The sequence below is a fragment of the Geospiza fortis genome, unplaced genomic scaffold (assembly GCF_000277835.1).
Source record: "Geospiza fortis unplaced genomic scaffold, GeoFor_1.0 scaffold192, whole genome shotgun sequence".
Classification (NCBI taxonomy): Eukaryota; Metazoa; Chordata; class Aves; order Passeriformes; family Thraupidae; genus Geospiza; species Geospiza fortis.
This window is the reverse complement of record NW_005054315.1, coordinates 4350005-4367792: the sequence shown is the minus strand read 5'-3', so window position 1 is coordinate 4367792 and position 17788 is coordinate 4350005. Positions and strand designations below refer to the sequence as shown.

At 40.7% G+C, this 17788-nt stretch overlaps 1 protein-coding gene across 1 annotated transcript; it reads left to right on the top strand.

Annotated features, from left to right (window-relative positions):
- The first annotated feature begins 6 nt into the window (after positions 1-6).
- Positions 7-3806, top strand: SOWAHC (sosondowah ankyrin repeat domain family member C). The gene has a single exon (XM_014306605.2). The coding sequence runs from the start codon at positions 25-27 to the stop codon at positions 517-519; it is 495 nt and encodes a 164-aa protein (XP_014162080.2). The 5' UTR covers positions 7-24; the 3' UTR covers positions 520-3806.
- The last annotated feature ends 13982 nt before the right edge of the window (positions 3807-17788 follow it).

The window sequence follows — 17788 nt, the reverse complement described above, 5'->3', positions numbered from 1 at the left end:
CACACGGCGCTGCACATCGCCGCCATGCACGGCCACGCCGAGGTCGTTAAGCTGCTGGTGGGAGCCTACGACGCCGACGTGGACATCCGCGACTACAGCGGGCGCAAGGCCGCGCAGTACCTGCAGCATGGCACCTCGGGGGACATGCGGAACCTTGTGGGGGCCCTGGAGGAGGAGGAGGAGGAGGAAGGGAATGCTGGCAATGGGAGCGGGCGCTGGAGGCTCTCCAAGGTGTTGCCGTCTAATCTCATGAACTACCGGCTCTCCCACCACCATCACGGTGCTGGGGAGGAAGCTGAAGGTACGGATGGGGCAGCGGTGCCGGGCAAAGGCAAGGAGATGACCAGGAAAGCCTCTGGCAGCGGACGGATGAAGCCTCGGCTTAATAAAATCCGCTTCAGGACTCAGATCATCCACAACACTCCCTCCTTTCGTGGTGACGCTGAGGAGGAAGAGCATGAGGAGAAATCCCTGAAATCGTCATTCAAGCTCAGGCCAAAGTCCAATGTGTTTGGATAAGGCCGGGGAGCAGGAGGTCTGGGAGGTGGATGCACGGACCAAAGTGCCCTCAGGTGTAGCACAGAAGGTGAGGCAGGTACGAGTGGGTGCTCGTCTACACTCGTGGACTCTGGCCAGAAGGGTCCTGAGTATCTCACTTTAGCTCCCAGTTCGATGTGGTCAGTGAGCCCAGCAGGGCTCAGGGAGCTCAAGCTCCTGGGAGCAGCTGCTCCAGCCGGGCCCTCAGAGCTGAAATGGGAGGCAGTGGGTGGGTTGAGAAACACTGGGGTGTTTAAAAGCTGTGCTTCTTTCTCTCTAAAAGCAGGCTTTGGGATTGTAAACCCGTGTTAGTGGATCTACTAGGATTATTGAAGTGAGTGGGGGAAAGGAAAGTGCAAATGCTTTACTCTTACACTATCAACCGGTACTATAAACTATCAGCAAACAACTTGCTATGGGAGAAGAACACCTCAGTAATATACAAGTATACCTTAAGTTTCTCTTTAACAGCAATACCACCTGGCACAGTGTGGAGTTGGGTGCACAAAATGAGATGGTACAGAATGGTTTCCTGTCAGAATCCATGCTTCAATCCATCAAAGAGTTGAGCCTGTGTTGACTTTATGCATTGAAAATTGCTTGATTTGACATCATGAATACATTACTTTAAAAAATAATAATCCATTGCACTGCAAGCAATGAATAAAGTTAACCATGTGCAGAAGTCTTTGCTGTCTGAGGTACTACTGAACTTGCTTATCGCTGTTGGAATACTAATGCAAGATAATAGAAGCAAAGAGTTTTTATATATATTTGGTATCTTATGTTTTGTCTTAAGCAAAGCAATTTTATTTTAATCACTGTGAATTCTCAAGTGCCAGACCTAGCGCAGTTCCAATTATTAAGTCTGGTCAATTCTTGTTAATGTCCTTTGTGTAACTCACTGCATTTAAATTCAGAAAATCGTGTTGTATGTGTTACCTGTGAAAGTCATTCTCTTAGAATAAAAGAGCACAGACACCATTGCATGAAATCTTCATGAAACTCTAATATGGTTCTGTAATGTAACAGCTACAGGTCTGTGTTTGCTGGTAGCTCGTGTGCCAATCCCATCAACTTACACTGTGTGGAAATAGAGAAAAAAGGGGAAAAAAACAAAAAAAAAGGAAGGTGTGTGAATTCATGCATAGGGTGAAAAACTAGAACTCCAAAACCCAATCCCTGTTCATCATTCTGAACGAAGCAGCATAATTACATATTCTAGTTAAGTGGTAGCAGTGGTGTTTGAGTTCTTTTAAACCTATATTTCTAGAGAAGTGATAGCCAGGGCTTTGAACTGTTGTTTGACAGCCTAGTAAGTCTTAATCTGATTGACGAGCCTATCCGTCTGCTAAAGCTTTCGGAAACCTTGAATCTTGTTTCTCTGCTTTAAAGGTAGCAATTCCAGTGAAATCTAGGAGGCAGATTTATATCCATATTCAGCTTTCCTTAAGAGCTGAAGTACTGAGCTGACCCTGGATCCTGAATGCTGCTCAGTGTAGCAGCTCATGTGTGTTTAGTTGTTAAAGTATGGCCAGTTTCAATGCAGCATCTGTCAAAGCACGTTCCGAGTTGGCTTCCTTAAGATGCATGTGTGTGCCTGGCCTGTAGCTAACCAAAAGTAGATAGGCTTTGACATGTTAAAATCCAAATTTGAAACACTGATTAAATGCATGCCACAAGCTGTAGAACACCTCACAGGAAAACTGCTGCTGGGCGTGTGCACTTTTGAGATGACAGCCTCTGTGGCTGTTGCTAGTGACTTATATTTCTTGTAGCGACGGGAAGGAAGTGCTACTGATGCATTGGCATCAGACTTTCCATGCAGATAAACAACCAGTTTCTGCACTTCATGTCAAGACCTAATAAATGACAGTGTTTGCACAGGCATGCAAGTGACATTTAACTATTTCTGGAAAAAGCTGCATTAAAAATAATACAGAACCTCTGCATAGGTGCTGGTCATTACTTCTGTGCAAAAAGACTAGAAATTATAGAGAGGTTCAGCTTTAGTTTACAATTTATAAGCTATAATGTTATAGATTTCATGTGCCTTCATTTTGGGTTGGTTGCCTCAAATGCAATGGATAAGATCAGTCTTGCAAAGCGCTTTTTCTTTATGTCTGTGGGATGGGACCAGAAATTTTCCCTCAGTCCTCCCTGTTTAATCTGTACACCTGTACAGTGGGGTGTCTGAAACAGGGAAGATTAATCATACATATTATGATGTAGAGCTAATTCTGTTGTAAGAGAAAAGATAATTAGATGCCTAAGTCTTAAACTTTCCTCTGCAAGATAAATAGGTTTTTAGACTTCTGTAGGAGGGAAGTTTTCTGGCTGAACACTTAGAACGTGAGTATTCTTCAGTACGGGCGCATCTGAATTGAGCACGTATTCCACGCAACTACTGATGTCCAAACCTTATTAAAGTTGTTTTCTGCTTTGAGAGTTTATGGTTCTTTCATACAGGCTGTTGGGTGAAGTGTTTCTCTCTTCACATGCAAATAGCAAAGAATTGCACAAAAATGCCAAGTCTTAGACAGCTGTTGGGTTACACGGAAAAATGATCAGAAGATGCCTCATTTATATCATTATTTGAAGTATCAAAGTGAAATTGCTGGTCCACTGATACTGTTTAGCTGTCAGTTAATGAAATTTCATCATAATGATCCAAAGGTCTTTGCAAGGTGGGGTGCAACAGAGCAAATATCTCTTTTGGTGTTTGAGATATACAAAAGAATGGCTGGATAACCACTCATGTCTCTCTGCGCTATGGGAATAAAGCACTTTGATTTCACATTATGACTTGTCACATTCCAGATGGTTACTTCTTATAATATGACCTAAAACTTAATGGGTTTTTTTTGAGGCAGGGAAGACTTGATGCCCTATTTCAGTATATTTACAGTCTAAAGGTATGCTTGAGTCAAATATTTTGGATACATTGCCTAGAAAGATGTGACTGAAGTGTGACTGAAATAAAGTTGTATGGTACAGAAAACTGGAGCACTTACTGGTATCTTTTTTATGGTGTGCCTGAAGTTACTGAATGTGTTTGTTCACTTTTTATGATGGTGTGTAAGGCAGCAAGACTGTAATGTAACATGTGGTATCTTTTTTTGTACTTTATGTTCGAGAAATTTTAGAAGCCTGGAAGCCTGTTCGGTTTTATTAATACACTTTTCATGGTTGTCTCTCTGAATGGTTATGAGTTGAGAATCTGTAAGCTTTAGTTTTATGAAATAAAAAGAGCCCATGAATGCTCTGAACTGGCTCCTGTATGCTACATACTTAGGTGCATATTCGTGTTAAAACTACTTACTGGTTTGTGTTGTTTTTTTTTTTCATTATCAGGATGTTTGATGCTGTCTAGCACTCAAGCAGTAAGACATGGAAAAATACAGTAAAGTTATTTGCAAGACAGTAACATTTTTCTTTGGCAGCTACTTTCTAATAACTCGTGTCAATGTAAATGAAGATGCAACAATTTTTGTTGTAGACAAATGTGTCTAAATAAGGGCCTGGGAGAGTGGCATTGCTTAACTTAAAATAGTATACTGACCTGACTTCTGTGCAGCTTAATATCTCTGACCCTGGAAAGACTAATACTAGTTTTAGTCACTGTGTAAAGGTCAACACCAAATTAAAAAGGGTTTAGGATTAAGGTATTTTGTAATGTGTCTTAACTACAGCTGGTGGCTACTGTAAAGGGAAGTTTCATCAGCAAGCTAGACTGCGGGATTTTGGTGTATCTAAAAATTCTTTGAAGCTGTTGCCTTACCAGAAGATATGTTAAAGCTTCATATGGCCAGTAGCTCCTAACAGACATCCAGATTTTTGGTTAAACTGAAAAAAGTCTCAGCTGTTACCATGCTTGTGAATCAGGATGCATGCAGCTCCAAGCCAAGCAACCCTAAATCAGTAGTATGGTGACACAAGAGAGAGAAGAAGGGAGGAGGAAGTGTTCTTGGGAACTTAGGAGAGAACAGAGGCATGTGAAAGCAGCTGAGGTTATGGGGGAAGTAGAGAACTTGGTAGAACAGTCTCCAAGAGGCTTGCTGATCATGCAATGTCTTGACTAGTTCTTTAGGAAATTGTATCTAAACATACATCCCTTCTGCTAAAGAGTAATAGTTGACAGAGATGGCTTGCTGAGAGCTCTTAACATAAATTAATGTCTGATGGTAAGTTGGCCCTCTTACCAGCATTTCTTTGTGTGACTAGTACTGTTTGCAAAAGCACAAACAACTCTTCTGTTGAGTGTAGCTACAGCTGTTGCAGCACAGTCCTGATACATCAGAATAGCCCAACATAACTTCAGGCTTCTCACTGGAAGAGAAGCTGTTCAGCATTGCATTGCTAGCTTATTTTTCCATTAGCTAGAAAGGAGGGCTGAGGAGATTACTGTCCTGACTTAATACACCTTCAGTTATATGAATGCATATGAACCTGAAGGCAATAGGCTAAACTTCAGAGACTTCATCCAGAAAAAAAAGTAGTTGAGTTATGCATTTTTGTTTCCTTGTTGGCATTGAAGAAAAAAAAGGTACATACTTTCATTTTTTCATGTCCTCATCTGAATGTGCAAATGAAGTCTGAGATTAATAGAAGGGATTAGGAGAGGGGCTAGCTTTTTAGTTTGTGCTAAACCATGAACAGTTCGACAGAAAAAATGAAACATGAATTCCTAGTTTTGTTATAATGAAACATCATTTTACAGCTGTTCCACAATTTATCTTCTATGATTTTTTAGTTTAGCCAAATTTAGTGTTGATTTGTCCTAATGTGCACTCATTATTGGAAAAATTGAGCCAACCTACCAGGTTTTGTGTCTGCTTTTAATAAAACTTGTGTTACAAGTTAGGTAGTTCATCTCCTATGGTAAAACCTTGAAGAAACCATATTCTGAGACTTTTACAAGGAGTGAAGCTGCAAGTGGCACATGAGATGCCCTTAGAGCAGGTAATGCTCAGGTCAAGGTGCAAAATATTCAGCGTTCCTTCAGCTAGACCAGCCATGCCAAATCAACCATTGCAGTGTACTTAGGTGCACCTGCCCTTCTTCACAGACAGCTGTAAACTGTCCCCTCCCCTGGCTTGCTGGGGGCAAGTCACATTAACCAATTTTAACCTGCCCTTGTTTCATTAAGAGGCATTTGGCAAACCTGCAGTGGGACTGGTGAGAGTGGCAGAAGCGAACAGTGTCCATGCATGGCTCTGCATCAGTGCGGGTAAATGATTGCAGCTGGCTGCTATCAGTCTAAAGCAGAAAGCCTCTAGAATGTATCCTTCATCAACCCTTGTCCATGAAAAGAGACTTTGTAAACCTAATCTCAAATGCTACTAACTACCAGAATAATTCAGTCATGTGGGCTGTATCTGGGCATTTCCTCAGTACTTCTCTGCTGAAGCCAGAAGCCTTTCACTTTTTCTGGCTGGCTGTTGAGCTGTCCCAGTTATTTCACTTTGCAATTCCTTAAGAGTGCCTGAGAAAGTGGTAGTAGGGTGGGCATAAATAACAGATGTCTTTTTTAAAGCTAGGTGGGGTGATGGTTGTTTGGGTGGAAGGATTGACTATTCTGGAAGTGTGTTGGGGGGTTTCCTTTTAAAAAAGAGATAAAGTATGTCTGCAATATATGTTGAGGTGCAGAAATCCCTTGGGACATTTCATACTAAAGAGGTCCCTTTTACTGTTTTAAATATAGAAAGACAAAATTAACTGTACAGACTTAGGAAGATGTCTCTGTTCACTGGACATACACTTGGACGATATAAAGCATCCAAGTACCAGAAAACATGTTTGTAACACTTGAATATATAAGGACACCTATATTTGCTATTTCTTTTCCTTGTTACCTGTGGCATAGTGTATAGCTATAGATCTATGTTATGGAAGTGACTGTGGCAGTTTGAGACAGTATAACTAAAGGAATGCAGGTAAGTCCTGCTGATCCAGCTGCTTCCCACAGCAGGACCATTAGCTACCAACTTCACACTTGTCTCCTGCAGCTTGAAATGTCCCCTTCTGCCCCAGCTGGGCTGGGTGGAACAGACTGTGGGTGTCATAGCTGCCACCCCTGCAGTCTACAGCAGCACAGTGTGGCTGCAGCGCTGGTAAGTCTGAGGCCTTTTGAAGCTGCTGGCAGTTCGTCTTTGGAAGCAGAGATGCTACTTCATTTTGATATTTACACAGGTATTACACCTTCACATGTGAATAAATGCCATAAACTGAACTAGAGTGAAACTGGAGGGCTGAGAAGACTTTGGTGTTAAAGGCTGCAAAGTACCTCATATAGCTGACATGGCTAATTAACAGACTGTTCTTAATCTCTAGCTACTGACAGAAATCAGCTGGATCAACACTGAACAGTAGCTACAGGAAACTAAAGAGTTGCTGCAAGATTATCATATCTGTTCATAAGCTACATAATTGTTCTTAAAGATATCTCATTAAGGATATATTTTCTTTGCAAAATGAGTTGTATCATGGGTAAGAGCTTGCTGTACTACATCCTTAGTATGTCTTTTAAAAACTGTATAGTAAGTCACTGACAGCTGTCAGCATGCTAGGCAATATTATGCTTTTGGATATTGAAATTTTCTCAACTTTGAAAGTCTGCTTCAAGTTCCTGCAGTAATCTCAACTTCCTTGTAGCCAAATTATTTTTTCTGGAATAACTAAAGAGCTGGGCAGTTTTTGAACTTGTGTATGCAAGAGAAATGTGGTAGTGGCCTTTATCCTGTGTTTACATTTGTGGGGCTTAAACAAAATGAGAACCCAAAACTTTTCCCGGATCTGGAGTAAATTTATCTGAAGCAATGTTTGCAAACAGGCAAACATTGAGGAGAGACTTCTGCTGTATGCACTGAGGGACAGTTTTTTTCTCTCTGATATATCAGTGGTACAGAATAGCAGTTGTTATTTTTTACATCATTGCAAAGTTTTCAGAACAGATAACAAATGAGAGATTTTTAAATTAAAGTGAGATTCCTTCTAGACTGGAACCTTGGCTAAAAACAAAGCAACTGATTTTCCACTGGGTAGCAAAGTCCTGCTATGAAAAAGTCTGCTGATGGTGCTTGGCAAAGCACAGAGCTCTCGGGATCACAGTGCTGTGCATCTTTATCCTCTTCTTTCCTAGCTACTTCCCATATATCCCCTTTTTTCCCTCTCTTTCTATTTTTTTTAGTGACTTGAATTCTATAAATATTAATAGGTCTATAAAGCTCAGAAAATGGGGATGCTTCAAATAAAGAAATGTCTTTATTAAGAATTAAATGGAAAAAGTAAACATAAGCTTTCCTTTTCCACTTGAAATTTTAGGAGTGGAAAGAACAAAAAATGTGTTGATGATAAAGGTCTCCACATACAGAATTTTAATTATAACAGAGACAAAACTAAAAGTTGGTGGCAAACGTGGAAAAAGACCACACTTTCTCCTTGAGATTTTAGTGCTGTGTACCTTAACATCAGCCCTGTGAATCATACTCTGCTTTGAACAAGAAACACTGCACGTAGTTCACAGGATTTCCAATGTTATTTCATTAACCATGTCAAAAGTAGTATCTTTTATACAGGGGTCCTTAATGGGATTTCTGGCTAACTGGCATGCCCACATCATCCTCTTGCAGATGACCCCCTTTTCATCCCTGTGTAACTGAATCTACATTCTGGAAAACTTTGCCTCACATCCTGTTGAAGGTCGAATACTGTAACTTTACAGATGACTAACATTTTGAAAGTTCACTTTCCTACACACCCTTCAAAGTGAAATGCCTGGTGTAAAGACAATGGAAAAAAAAGGTAACCTATCTCAGACATGCCAGTACACACAGTGAAAAAGCAGTACAGGGCAACAGCTCCTGTCTTTGTAACTGTTGAATGATTTTAATATTCTACATTCCACACTAGTGCTCTTCAGGGGGCCTTTTCTGGTTTAAATTTCTCTGACCTGCTACAGTCAGTAATGAAGAATTACCTACTCTCAGAATACAGCTTTTTCACCAGTGTTCTTTTTGGAACTGTTGCCATAAGCTGTGGAATTCTTGTTGCCAATGTTGCCAGTGTGGCTTTTTTCAAATGGCCCTTCATGGGTTTATGAAAGTTTTGCCTGCTTGTTTGACTTGAGATTGAATGAAACAACAGGGAAATGATACTGAAGAAGTGAAAATTGATTGATTGGGAGAGGAGGAAATGCATTAAGCTGTCCAAACTTGTGCTGATGATGTTATACAGTCAGCATCCCATAATATCAGATGTTGTTCAAATACAGGAAGGGATGCAGCTCCTCACCTACAGTCCCTAGAATCTTTGTAGCCAGCTTAAATGGTGGCAGCCAGGCAGGGATCATGCCTGCAAAATAGAGCAAATGTATGCAGACACATACAAAAAAACCCCCAAAACAGTCATAATGATTTTGGCTAGATGTTTTCCTACTTATCCCTAGCACCTCACTATGACTTTCCTTGGAGCCAGTCAACTCATTCCAAAATCTTCTAGAACATTTGACATTCCTGAAATTTCAAATAACATCAAAGGGGTATCATTAAATCTTCAAATCTTTATCCTTGAAACTCAGTTTAAAGGACACAACTGCATTCAGGCTCAACTGATAAAATATTCTTAGGAAGGAACTTAAGCCCAACCTAGTCAATGAATGTATGTGGAAATCAGTGTGTGACTGCAAGACTGGCTGCAAGGCTTTATCTGACACCTTGCATTTATACCCTGGCATGGATAGCTAACTGCTGTATTGAGGAGTCCTACAGAAAACCTACTAAGTATGTCTAAGAAATTAATTGCTGAAAAAAATACCTCTGTTGAAAAATTGGGTTTTGAAATTTTGTCTAATTTTTCAGTGTCTAATTTTAACTATCCACCAGTTAAGAATCAAATTAACCCTGCTGCTCCTGCAATCTGTTTTTTTTGATTTGTGGAGTGTGAAGAAAAAGAAGCCAATTGTTATTATTGGATAATAACCTGTTATCTTCAGGTTCCCATGCTTCATCAGAACAGCAGAATTTCCCTATAGAGCAATTTTCCATACAGAGCATCTGTAGATTCTCTGCAGACACCACTAAACTGCTTCCAATAAGAATGGGAAACACTGCCTAAATGATACCCCAAAAATTAAAAGCCTGAGAAAATGAGTCACACAAATACTGTGTCAGTTGTCCAAGTTAACACAGGAAGACTGTGAATAAGAAGTACTGTACCCAAAAAAAATCTGTTTCACCAAATTCTCATTAAATGTTCAATCCTACAATCTTAAATATGGAATTTATGTGGGATTCAAATATTTCCTCATTTTAGAGTTTTTGACTAGCATCTTTAAATAGTCACAGTTTCTTCACTCCCACAAATGACAATTTTGCATTTGCTGGTTGTCTCCTTTTTTTTCCCTCCACCCTGTGGCTTGCTGTGACAATGTGGCAATTCACAAATGAGTGGGTGACATAAAAATGTCACTGTTAATCCTCACTGGTATTGATGCAAAAGGTCTATTTATGTTTGCTGGCTAAGTCCTGCATCTAACAGAAGGCATTTATTAGTCTGTTCTTAGAATAATTGTTTCTTTAATGACATGTGATGTTATATCTGATTATGCACAAAAGCAGAAAAGACAGCTGATGGAATTATAGTGCAAATTGCAAATTGCAGTCTCACAGGGAGCTAATAATAAAATCTTAGGGTTTCTTTTCCTGAGAATTGCTCTGTATTACGCTAATTTACGTCCATTGCTTCTACTTCACTCCAGAACTATGATTAACTAGAACTTCCTTATGTTTGGCCTTAGCTACACTTTGTTCATGTCAAGTGCAGGAATAAATTTGGGGCAGGTTTCTATCAGACAACTTGTATTTTATCAGCAGCAGTATCAGCATCTTGATGGAGCAGGATCTACAGGACTGATATGGTCATCAAGAAGTTAAATTACAGTGTCAATTACTCTTTTTAATCTTTCTAAAGTCAAAGGAGGGAACAAGGACTTTCTGAGGATAAATACTTTTAAGCCAAAATAAATTGTTATGGTAATTGTGCAATAGAAAGCCAGAGTTCTCCATTATTTGCATACCACAAACTATGTCACAGCAAATTATGGCATTGCAAACCAATTGTGAGTCCATAGATTAAAGTAAGTTCAAGAAGTTACTCCATCCAACTTTGATTTCTTTCATTATGTTCTGGTAATTAGCTTCAAAGAGCCACATTAGTGTACAAGCCCTGTACCACTGTGTGAATAACCAGCTGCTTCTCCCAGCTCAGCCACAGGATGCTCTGTGCTTCAAAGCTGAAGAGCTGCTGCTCCAGGGTGAAAAGTGTTTCGTGGTTTTGGAAACACTAAAATAGTCAATAAACAAGTTAGGTGGTTTGGAATCCTGGCCATCAGAAAAGCTCTGAAGTAGCAAACCAGCACCTGGAGGTGACTTTATGCACGATTCTTGATCCTATACTGTGCTTTGATGTTATACCTATGCAGGCCCACCTGGGCTTACACAGGAAAGACCCTGATTCCCCCTGTTCCATCCCCATCCCACTCCCAGATATGAGCACCCACAGCCCCTTAGAAGGAACCATGGAGGGAGAGGTCCTTTAGCCTGGCCCTTTAGCAGCTGGAAGCTGAGCTGCCTTTGCCATTGGAATGCATTATGGGCTCCCTGAGCACTTTGGTGCTTGGGGAGTTTAGTTCTGCCTCAGGGTCAAAACCAGATGAACAAGGATTTTATGAAACAACTTTTGATTTGGGCAGTGGGAAATATTTCAAAACCAAAAGCTACAAAGATAATTGGTTCTTACTTGTTTTCTTGAAGGGACTTGATTCATACTCATTTCCTCAAAAGGTTCCTTCCCAATGGAAGGTCACAGGCAAGGATATAGAACTTGTTCTTTCAGGGGGCAACAGGCTGATGGCTCTTGTATGAATAGCTAAATTAATTTTCTATGCAACTCTGCAATAATTCTCATTAGATCTCTTTTCAGGTCTATTCCTTCTTCCTCTTCTAAGAGTTGTACAGATTTGTTTCCTCACCTCCTATTACAGTGTAAGCTGCTAGGCTCTCTGTACAGACAGGTAATAATGTGCACACAGGGAGCTTCCAGGGGCACAGGAATGTAACACTTTGCAGCACACAAGACTGGTCATCTGCAGTGTTCTTCGCAAACTGTTCAGCAGTCATTAATGTGGGGGGGCGGGGGGAAAGGAACATTGGCAAACAGAAGAGATGGCTTAAGAAGAAACCTAACACCTCCCTAGTTTTTACTCTGAGTGTTATATCAAGCTGCAGTTCTCCCATTCTTGGATTGTCAAAGAATGGGAATTTAAGCTCCAAACCCATCAAGCTACCTCTGCTCATGTAAGATTTAAAAGAAACAATGGCCAGAAATAGAGTAATGGAAATTTGCACTGCACTAACCAAGTCCTCCTTAAAAAATTTTTGTGGGTTTGGCAAAAAAAAAAAAATGAAACCAGAAGTAGTTAGAAGTTTAAGAGAACAACATAATCAGAGCTCCCTTTAAAATAAATGGAATAAACTCTAGCACAACTGGCTCCTGCTTTACCAGAAAAAGAATAGTAACAGTGACCTTTGGTTAGTGCTCCTTTTCCTGGCCAGCTTTCTAGATGGTTGTAGCCCCTAAATGCCAGCTTGAATTTAAGAACTTGTTTTATTTATTTATTTTTATCACCATGGAAAGTATTCAATTTTTCAGCACTTTTGTATGTGTAACAATTTTTCTGTATTTGTTTTCTGTCATTATATTATGTGAGTTTGGTACTTATAAAGGGTCAGAGCTGGAGCTAGTACTGCTCAGGAAGACTGTCATTCTGTAGCTAAGTAATTTATATCAAAATTTTCCAAGCTGGACATAGGGATTTCCTCATGCTATTTAATGAAAGATATGTGGTTGAATCTCCTTTCCTGTTTTAAGAGTCTCAAATTAATCTTTTCTACAGAATCTTGACCTCCCAAATACATTTGCAGTTTAAGCTGTTCTCCTTACAAACTTTGCTTGGACTCCAGAAAGTCCCTTCCCATCCACATTCCTCAGCATTTCAGTTCTGCTACTGTTTAGCAGCAGTGCCTGTCAAGTTGGGATAGCAGCACAAGAGGCAGGAACTGCATCTGGTGTTGTAGGGTTCTTAGGAATAGGCTGTGTACTGAAATTATGCCAGCAGTAACCTGTACTGACGTGATTGCATCTGAATGACATTTTCTTCACATTATTTATCTTTTTGGGCTTTCTTGGCAGGGACAAACCTGGGTATTTGAGGCTGGTTTGTTGACATGATGAGAAACGATGATGCTGTAAATTCACAGGAACTGGGAAGGGAAAAAAAAAGATAAACTTTGAGCAATCCTAAGTCCAAAGCCATAGCTTTCTCTGGCACTCTTTAGAGCATGCCTACTAACTACTCAAGGCCTCTGCTTCTTAGTGTAAGGGGTACATACTCCATGCCCCCAAACAAACTGGCTTTTTGTCTAAGCTCCGAAGCTCTACACAGAGAAAAAGATATTGTAGAACTATGAATCCTGGAGAAAGATGATGGGCTCTTACAGCCCAGGAGCAGACTCCTTAGAGTTCTACAACCAGAGTACAGTTGAAGTACATGAGCTCTCAGGTGCTGCAAATTGAGCTCTGTCCTGCTCACACTCCCTGAGAGACCTCGATCTCTCCCAAGTGCTGGAATGAAGCACCAACTGAAACTGCTTGTCCTGACCAAAAATAACTCCACCGAAAGTAAAAGGTGAGCAGTGTCTGCCAGGTGAGAATTGGTTCACAGCTTCTCATCTGAGGGACAGAGATGGGCAAAGCTAAGTGCAGTGGAGAATGGCCAGGCTGCCCCTTCTGGCTGTGGCAAGCTGCTGGAACCCTCAGATGTGCTGTGCAGGTACACCCCAGTGATTGCACACGTCCTCTGGGCATCCTGAACACCACATCATGGAGTTTAGTTTAAACATGCCTCACTGTCACTCCCAGACTAATAGCAGTTATTTTCTTTGTGGTTTCCAGGGTTCCCTTAATGCCAGAATTCACACAGATGCATTTGCAGTTACAATTTCTGTGCCTTAAATTTTTATCTTACTTATGCTAATGCATTTCTCATCTAGCCCAGCTTTTCCTGCCTGTGAGGACTTCTGTCTTCTTCTTCCCAATACAAGTGAAGCATTACCTCTCCTGAGACCAGCAAATGCTTCCAAATGCAATACTTGGCAAATGGCAACTCACAGAACAGTGACCTGATGAAAAATTATTGTGCAACTGAATATGCAAATGAAGGGGTTGGTCCCTTAAGTGTGCTCAGAGAGAATGAGTACAAGGAGAGCAGCCAAATCAGAGCAAAATGGAATGAAGATATCCTAACCACTTAAATATGCTTGCTTGCAAATGACAATGGAGTCTCACTAGCCAGAACCTGCTGTACCAGAAGACTGGTTTAGCTGAATACAAGCCCCCTGCTGTGCAGGGTGATTGCCATCAGAGTTTCTGGGCTGTGTTTTATAGTTACTCTGTCTTTGCTTTGTCCTATGCCAAAATATTTTTTTTTTTTAATCCATGGAGTACATAGTGTATGCAGAAAGTAAGCAAACACTACATTGCAGCAATATGTCCTTTCAAATAACGACGTGCAGCCAAAATACTCCAATTGGAAAGTTTCTACTGAGTTAGAGATGAAGATGAGGCTTTATCCTTACAGGTTCACTTATGCCTCACACACCTTACAGTCCCATCTTCCATCAAATTATTATAAATATGCCTCTGCAGGTGGCTTCTTCTTCCTAGAAATAAGCATTTCCACCTCAAGATGATTAAGCCATGACAAGGCAGTACAGCTCATGTGCAGATAAGGTTTTAGAGCTGAGACATCCTGCCCTTAGGAGTAGGAATTTCTCTCATGTATTTGGCAGAAATATTTTTTCCCTTCTCTGTATTAGCAGCAGCAAATAGCTGTTTGATGATGCCTTTGCAAATACAGCAAATACAACTTTTAGGAAGATCAAGAAGAAGATGTAACCTGAAGTATAAATTGAAAATCCAACAGAAAGTGATTTGAAAATTTGGGATGAAATTCAAGGGCAAACAACAGAGCTGCACCTGGGCTACCAATACCAAGGCAATATTGATGTTTTCCTAGCAGAATCACTCAAAGCATGAACCCAAGGTGTCCCTTGGTCCCACTCCCTTTGCTCTTAGAAGCGAAAGGCTGATGCACTGACAGCTGGCTGGAGGGAGGAAGAGAGGAGATCTCCTTCCTCTGGAACTTCCTCTGAGTCAGGGCAGCATCTCAGGTGCCACACACAAACAGGGAAGGGGGTAAAAAAATCAGTGTTCTAGTGTCTTCCTCAAATCCACATATACAGGAAATCTAAATGGGTTACACTGTCAGGAAGAATTTCTGCTTGTTTTAGCGTCCATATGGAGGTCTCTCTCTCATCAGATTAAAGTAATTTCAGAACAAGAGGTTTTGATTTTTTTCCATGGGCTCAAGACTTCTCCATCTGTGCAGAGTGTAGGCTGGGAGTCCCAGGCAGGTTCATTTTCTCTGAGTCCTGCCAGCAAACCGGGACTGGGGTCCCTCAGGACACTCACCAGAGGAGATGGCAGCAGGGCCTGCAACTCCTGTCTCCCTATGGCTGTTTGCATCCCCTCCTGTTCTCTCCTCTTCCCACCTGGAGAGCAACTTACATGCACACATGTGGGATTAGTTCTCAGAGAAGTTTCAGTAATGCTGCGAGATTCTGTGATTTGATGCTGGGCTATAATTGTCTATTAAGAGAAAGAAATAAAATTCTTTTTAAGAAAATTGTTTGTTTCACTTTTGCTTTTTTCAAAATGAAATTGATTTCTTTTGGTCTTTCTGCCTTGATAGTTCCTTGAAATTACTTTCTACTATGTTTCATATGTGTGGCAGTGCTCAAAGCAGAAAGAATAATGCCTTTTACTCAAATCAAGTATTTCATTTATCCTGAAATTATTTTTCTCAAACGTTTTAATTTCACCAGCCATTTCTGAAAGGTTTCTGTTTTCATGCAACTCAAAATTATTTTTCCCTGTCATTTCTTTCAGAACTACCTGCAATTCAAAATATCCATTATCTTCATTCATTCTTCTAGGTAACAAGAATAGCCAGGACCTGGTTTCAGAGAAAGATATTTTCCTTATTGATAATTTTATGCAGAAATTCTTAACTTTCTCATAAAAGAAATGGAAATATTTGAGATCCTTCATCTTAATAATAGACAAAATATACTGCCTGTGATAAGTTCTGTAGAAGCTATGGCTCCTACATATTACCTGAAGCTGAGCCAGGAAGCAAAAGGACATGAGAGGAGATGAGGTATCTTGAGAAATGCATTCATTTCAGATCTGGCTTCAGAGTATTTGTCTGTTAAAAAGCATTGGATTTTGTCTTTCAGAAACCCTTAGGAGACAAATTTGAGACCTTCAAATTCATGGCATTCCATGTGGATTTAATGTTTAGCTTATTTAATTTTTTTTCTATTAACACAATCACTGTTTCTTGTCACTGTGCAGGTCTGATACTCCAGTCCTTCCAGCTATTTTTAAAAAATCTGTTAATCAGAGACAACACCAATATCTTCCTCACATGGTTCCATTCTCTCATTAAGTTCATAAAGGCACAGGATTTGTGCTGTCCCTGGGCTGGCCACAGGAGATGATGGCTGAACCAGGATAAAGCTTGAGCAGCACAAACAGATGATACTAAAGCTCCTATAAAAAACCCCCAACCCTGCCAGGAAAACAGATTAACCATGAAAACTTGACTCAGCAGCCAGGGTTTGGTGTAGGTCAGCGCTTTACATTGTGTGGCTGCAGTGATTTTGACCTCAGAGCCCAAATGCTGGATTTATTGTGAAATCATGTGAAATCATGGGCAGAGGAAGAGCAAATGAAAAAGTGAGGCCAAAGCACCCAGCACCTCAGGGATAGCAGCTGGTAGGACTGAGCCTGCAAAAAACTAGATCTGCCAGGTCTGGCAGTGTTCAGACCTCTCAGCTCTATTGTAAGCACTCATCAGAGCAGATGAAGAGCTTGCCAAGTCCAGTGTCTATATGAAAGGTTGGGAATAAGGAATATGATAAATTATCTTTCCATTTCCTAATTGCATCTAATTTGGTATCTGACCATCTGTCTACTTTTTTTAGCCTCTTTTTAAGTCTGTGATGTGTGCTTGTTTTCAAAATCACTTCCACATATAAAATTCTTTTAGACACCAATCCCTTTTTAATTCTTTCACATTAGATATTTGAGTGTAATGGGTATTGGTGAAATGATTTTTTTACCAATGCCTTGTTCATAAACTCTTCTTTTTTAAAGTGTGCCATACTCCAGAATAAGAATGCTCTGCCAGTCCTCTCACGTAAGTAGCCCCAGTGCCTACAAGACACACGCTGACACCCAAAGCTGCAGTTCTACAAACTCCTCTGCACAAAATAAAGGTCCTTTAAACCGGCAGAGAACCTACCCAGCTCCATGGCTCAGAGAAGGGTCAGAGAAGCACCAGTGTCCAGCCAAATGACATGGCAGCAGGAAATATTTGAGAGACTGAGAAAGGAGGCAGGGGAGGCACTGGCGCAGCAGCACCTTCCTCAGCAGCCTTTGGTCTGTGCTGGCTAACCAGCAACACTATTTCCTCAAATCACTATGTCAGAAACACTATAAGGCAGATATGATCCACAAAGGCTAAAACCAGGATGTAACACTGGATCTGTGACAGGTGAGACAAACAAGTTTATGGTCATTTGTCCATGCTTGTCCCCATCCCGTGACCCATGCCACTGGCAAAGGAACCACATTAATGTTTAACTAACATGTTTATTAAGGGGGAGGATAGAAATTTTCAGTGCATTTTAACCACTCAAAACATTACTCCTCTCTGCCAGTGGAGCCCTCTGACAGGAGCCTGTTACAGTTTCATTGCTTTGTCTGACCCTGGTCCAGAACTCTTTATCTCACTAGATATCCCAGGAAGGACAGATTTCATCCTGCCATGTTGTGACATTTTTCTATTTTATTTCCTTCTCAGTGAGATTTAAGCTGTCAGAGATTTCTTAATTTCCATGGTGATGCAAGAGCCTATACTGTAGATCTACATCCTGGAAGACAGCTTTTTTTTTGAGATTATTTCTGGCTTTTCCATTTCTGCAAATAAGGTGGAGAATCTGGCAGCCAGTTTGATACCCTGACAAAAAGGAAAATAACACAATTGCCCCTGAGAACTGCAGTAAGT

What these genes read in the sequence shown, in the direction of transcription:
- SOWAHC (XM_014306605.2), top strand. Translation starts at nt 25, where the DNA reads ATGCACGGCCACGCCGAGGTCGTTAAGCTGCTGGTGGGAGCCTACGAC.